Below are 5,648 nucleotides of genomic sequence, written 5' to 3' on the forward strand. Positions count from 1 at the left end.
GCGTCTCTGTGTCTGTGTGTGTGTGCGTCTCTGTGTCTGTGTGTGTGTGTGTGTGTGCGTCTCTGTGTCTGTGTGTGTGTGTGTGTGCGCATGTCTGTGTCTGTGTGCGTCTCTGTGTCTGTGCGTGCGTGCGTGCGTGCGTGTGTGTGTGTGTGTGTGTAGGATCGTGCGCGGCTGCTCTGTGAGCTGGAGCGTCTGCAGCAGGCTGATCTCCTGCGCCGCAGACAGGAAGTGAACACCGTCCCAGCGCAGATCTTCCAACCTCTCTACAGACAGCAAGAGCTGCGGGACGAGCAGCAGCGGGAGCTCGAGATCGCCTTTCAGGATGTCTGCACGGAGGAGCGCAGTATGTGCTCTCACTTCACTGAAACTCCACCACATCAATACACATGTTCCACAGAATGGAAGGGGAAACTATGAGTGGTGATATGATTAGACCAATAACATATTAAACGTCAGAGCGTGTTGTCCTGCAGCGCTTGTGTTGACCGAGCACTCGTGTGGTGTGTTGTTGTGGAGAGCATGTGATGTTAACGTGTCTCCATCATGTGCACTTCTCCAGAGGTCAAAGGTGACTTGGTGATGCAGCTGGTACCCGAACCTCTTCCTCCTCTGTCCGCCTCTAGTCATGATGAGGAGCTGGATGTGACCCTTGACCCTGAAGGGGAGGAGCCCGAGACCCCAGGCACTGAAACAGCAGGTGTGCAGCCAATCACGTCACCTGATGGGACCGCAGTCGAGATCTGAACTTTAGTGCTATTCTCGGTTATGTTTCGGCAGCATCCTCTGCTCCTCCGGCTGACGCGGGCAGACGGGCTCTGAGCAGACTGCTGGAGCGCATCAGGAGGCAGAGAGATCAGAGGAGCCGTCAGCAGACCGCAGACACGCCAGTGACGTCACGTGACGCAGACACACAGGAGGAAGCCTTGAGTGTTGAAACAGGATCTTTAAGCAGCCAGGAAAAAGCTTCAGTAGGCAGTTTAGAGCAGCAGACGCCCAGCACAACACACACTGAGGACGGTAAGCATTCAGCTTCACTTCTGCGAAATGTTACACCACTTCAAAGCAGAAAAATTATGAGTGAAGCTTTCTTGACATCAAATGTTTCTACACCAATATCCTAACAAACAGAACAGCCTAAAGGGCATCTTACACAGTGCATGAGCTTTCCTGGTTGAACTGAGCCTTTAAGAGTGTGAATTACTACATTTGTTTCTTTTATATTTCAATGTATTTATTTTTTATAATCCAGCTGCCTTGCGTTGTTGTGTAGTGGCTCGTTATGATTTCTCCTCTGATCTCGTTCCTCAGCTCCGGATGTTAGTGATGAAGCCGTGGTGGCAGGATCGGTGCTGCCGGTGGAGGAGCGGGTGGAGAGCGAGAGGAGAGCACACACAGACCAGCCGACCCATGTGAGTTAGGCCATCACTGTCTGTTTGGATCACAGTCGATCATTAAGAGTGTGTGCAAGCGGCTGAGCTGTGATGAGACTCTACTGTTCCTGATGTGCTTGTGAAACACACATGCGCTCTATGAAGGTGTCTACACTTGAACTGAGCTCAGATCTCATGAGGACGCCAGCATGCTCTTATACCAGATTAATAAATACATGGACAAGAAATATTTTAATTTCTGTACCTGAATGCTACTGTTAGACTGGACCCGTTTCCAAAACGAAGTTCGGATCCTGATTTTAATATTGGTTAAATAAATTATAATATTCAGTGATGTGTTGATATGTTCTCTGCGTGGACATTAGGTCATGAATATAGTGTCAAGTTATGGAAATGTATTGCTAAAATATGTACAAACCCTGTAAGAAACAGATCTAGCAACAAATTAAGACTTTGGAGTTTTTTGCCATCTTTTAAAAGTCTTATGTTACCAGAACAATACAAGATGTTGTTGACCATTCTAACTGTGTTCGTATGAGAAGAGAGAGACTGCAGCGTAGCACAGAGATGTTTTCTTGTCTGTGTGTGTAACATGATCTCGCTGGACTCCTCTGCAGGTGGAGGTGCTGTTGAGACGGCAGCAGGAGCAGCTGGCTCTGCTGGAGGAGCTGGAGGAGAAACGCTGTGAGCTCGAGCAGCGCTTGAGAGACACTCAGCACACCAGCGCCACGCTGCAGGAAGCTGCTCACAGGCAGAGCGCAACACCTCCTGACCCGCCTGCAGAGGTGCCCTCATTCACACCTAATGGAGCGTGAACCATATACTATTGAGTTTTTAAGTTGATTTTATTAATGCTCACCTTTCCGTAAAAATGTGTATATTTTCCTGTAAACTTTGAAAACATTGTGATAATGGCATTGTCGTTCTGTTAAAGGAATAGTGAGTAAATGATGACAGGAATTCTTTTTTTTATTTATTTTTTTCTTCTTTGGGTGAACGGTCTTTCTAACTCAACATTGGGTTGTAGGCTAAGCCAGATGTCACGCACACGCAGAGACTCCATCAGTACCAGCAGAGGCTCCTGGAGCAGAACAGGTCCGACTGAAACACACACTGCAGCAGTGATACACGTGATGTAGCCTGTGTGTGACTGTTTGCCTGCGCTCTTCTCTACAGACTTCATAAGAAGTGCGTTGCAGAAGCTCGTCGACGGCTGGAGGAATATCAGCATACTCTGAAGTTACGATACGCCATTGGCAGCACATCAGCAGCACTACCGCAGCCTTCCGTTCCTCTGGTGACACGGTCTGCCCACAGCCCTGCCCTTCCTCTCGTTCTCCACCCTGATCCTCATGTCCTCCATCCAGGAAAAGCACCTGCTCCTGCTCCGTCACAGGTTAGTGTGAAACAACAGTCACGCCGCCGTCCTCGACATCCGCCAACCTCACAGCGTCTGTTTTCCTCAGCAGCCAAACCCCTCTGGATCTGAGTCCAGCTCACCGCAGGATGGACAGGAAGACCGTGTTCCTCTTCCTCCCCCCTCTGTGCTTCTGGAGCTCCTGCGCAGCCGGCAGCATCATGCAGTGCCGCGGCCCGCTGAGATCAGTGCTTCAGTGACGGCGTCTTCCTTCGGTCCGGTCCAGACATCAGTGACGCAGCTTCAGAGTGAGCCGTGTGTGGAGGCAGACAGACAAAAGCTGAGGAGACAGAGAGACTTCCTGCAGGCTCTGATCACAGCAGACAGACAGGTAAACCTCACCTGACCGGCCAACCACCTTTCAGATGCTGTCTGGGACAGCAAGTTTCTGGCGTATTTTTCATGTTTGTTTGTTTTCACCAAGTGCAGCACAGAGTTCACCAGTAAATAAATTTGAAACAAAAACTATACAACAGTCTTGACTCTTGTTGACTAGATAATTCACCTAAAAATTAAACTGTCATGTACACACCCTCATGTCATTCTAAAACTATATGAGTGACTTTTTTTCCACTGTGTTCTGTCAAGTGTTATTTGACCAAGAGATTTTTTTTTAATGTCACAAAAATATGAAACCGACTTTTAATTTGAAAATTGAAAACCTAAAGGTGTGTTCAAGCCAACGGTGTTTTTGAATCAGTATTTTTTGAAGTGTTTTGAACTGTGCATCACATCGTTGAGTCCTACAGTAAAGTGCTGTTCTTCTGGCAGGGTTCAGCGTTGAGCGTCAGTGATGTTCCAGACCGGACGATTTTGAACACTTTGCTAAATGCCATTGAAGAAGCTAACGGCCACACTGAACCCTCGACAGCACCCAGCCAACGGGACAGAGCCACACTCACTACAACACTCCTCTCAGACGGTAAACTGAGTGCTCAGACACGCACACAGACGCAGACACACATTGTATTGTTAAAAGCGCTATAGTGACTTGACTTGACCGACAGACAGACACACACGCACTCAATCTGGTCAGCTATCCTTGTGGGGACTCTCCATAGGCGTAATGGTTTTTATACTGTACAGACCGTATATTCTATTGTCCTACACCAACCCTACCCCTAAACCTACCCCTCACAGGAGACTTTCTGCATTTTCTCAAACTCATTCTGTATGATTTATAAGCTTCTGTACCCATGGGGACCTCAGTTTAGCTCCTCACAGTGACACGAGTCCCCATGAGTCTGTGTGTATTCAGGTTTAAGTCCCCACCAGTGTAGAAAAATATGTACACACACACTCTTACACGCGTGTGCACACTCACACACGCTCACACACACTCTTACACACACACACACACACACACACACACACTCACTCTCTCTCTCTCTCTCTCTCACTCTCTCACTGGGTTTCATGAGCTCTTGATTCTGTAGATTCATTTTGTTAGTATCTAGCTAGTACTAAAATTGATTTAAAAGGCAATAGTCAACACGCACAATAATGGTGCTAGATGTATTTTGTAGGCTCTGTATATGATCCAGCCCTAGTGCATCGTGGGAGAGTGAAGCCGCCAGTGTCTCGTCCTCCCGCCCATTTGGCCTTCTTACAGCAGATGGAGCAGCATGAACTCAGTGCTATACAGGAAGTGGACACTCCAGTCAACATCAGCCTGGACACAGGTACGCGAGCATCTCATATCCTCATCCAGGATGTGTCTGACCTCATGTGACCAGTCTGTGCTCTGTGATTGGCTCCTGCAGAGCTGCAGTCTGTTGATGTGAGCGAGTCCAGCAGCACGTCTCTGCCCGCCGTCTCCTCTGAAGACGGTCACAGCGTGAGTCAAAGGTCACAGGTCACGGGCAGAATCAGCCGCATGTCCTGGAGAGAAACGCTCCTGTGTGACTCCACAGCCTCAGCGAGTAAGAAACAACACTTTCTGCTGGTTTCTCACTGTGCACTACAGTTGGAAAGCTGTGTGATGTGCAGAACCGTGCTGGAGGCTCAGAGACAGCGGTTCAAGAAATGCAGTGTGTTTGTTAGAAATCTGTTGTGTGGGTGACTTCATTTTGACTTGATGACCTTCAGTTATTTAAAATGCTTAATTGCTAAAACTCTTCTAATCCTGTTCACTTCTTAGGTCCGTCCAGCATGAATCACCAGCGAGAGGTAAGATTGTGGTCAGTGTCTCAGCAATGATCATCTGCTGGTGTGACGCACATCACCTCACTGACGGCTCCTCTGAGATCCACAGCTGTGCGGATCAGTGATGAAATCTAGCCAAATCTGAGCGTGCGTCACACCAGTGATTATCCCAAGAGAAGCTGTGTGTCTGTCTGTGTGTGTGTCTGAGCAATGATGATAGTGTTTTGTACCTAAAGTACATGTGAATAACGCGTGTATGATAATGAAGGTCTCTACACTTGAACTGAGCTCTGTGTGTGTGTGTGTGTGTGTCTGTGTCTGAGCAATGATGATAGTGTTTTGTACCTAAAGTACATGTGAATAACGCGTGTATGATAATGAAGGTCTCTACACTTGAACTGAGCTCTGTGTGTGTGTGTGTGTGTGTCTGTGTCTGAGCAATGATGATAGTGTTTTGTACCTAAAGTACATGTGAATAACGCGTGTATGATAATGAAGGTCTCTACACTTGAACTGAGCTCTGTGTGTGTGTGTGTGTGTGTCTGTGTCTGAGCAATGATGATAGTGTTTTGTACCTAAAGTACATGTGAATAACGCGTGTATGATAATGAAGGTCTCTACACTTGAACTGAGCTCTGTGTGCGCGCGTGTGTGTGTCTGTGTGTGTATTTGTGTGTGTGTGTGTGTGTGTC

General features: G+C 47.8%; 1 protein-coding gene across 4 annotated transcripts in view; it reads left to right on the forward strand.

The window, feature by feature from the left end:
- The window catches only part of cep295 (centrosomal protein 295), an 18,908-nt gene that overhangs the window by 3,869 nt on the left and 9,391 nt on the right, over positions 1-5,648 (forward strand). For 3 of the 4 annotated variants that reach the window (XM_016247486.1, XM_016247489.1, XM_016247490.1), the window contains exons 7-18: positions 163-346; positions 563-700; positions 781-1,020; positions 1,312-1,412; positions 2,012-2,179; positions 2,422-2,489; positions 2,571-2,790; positions 2,861-3,142; positions 3,583-3,733; positions 4,338-4,493; positions 4,575-4,733; positions 4,952-4,980. In XM_016247486.1, the coding sequence (XP_016102972.1) occupies positions 163-346; positions 563-700; positions 781-1,020; positions 1,312-1,412; positions 2,012-2,179; positions 2,422-2,489; positions 2,571-2,790; positions 2,861-3,142; positions 3,583-3,733; positions 4,338-4,493; positions 4,575-4,733; positions 4,952-4,980 (1,896 nt within the window). The remainder of the gene's footprint in view (positions 1-162; positions 347-562; positions 701-780; positions 1,021-1,311; positions 1,413-2,011; positions 2,180-2,421; positions 2,490-2,570; positions 2,791-2,860; positions 3,143-3,582; positions 3,734-4,337; positions 4,494-4,574; positions 4,734-4,951; positions 4,981-5,648) is intronic. The other variant, XM_016247487.1, reaches the window with a different exon arrangement.

Source organism: Sinocyclocheilus grahami, unplaced genomic scaffold, assembly GCF_001515645.1.
Source record: "Sinocyclocheilus grahami isolate Dianchi unplaced genomic scaffold, SAMN03320097.WGS_v1.1 scaffold838.1, whole genome shotgun sequence".
Taxonomy (NCBI): Eukaryota; Metazoa; Chordata; class Actinopteri; order Cypriniformes; family Cyprinidae; genus Sinocyclocheilus; species Sinocyclocheilus grahami.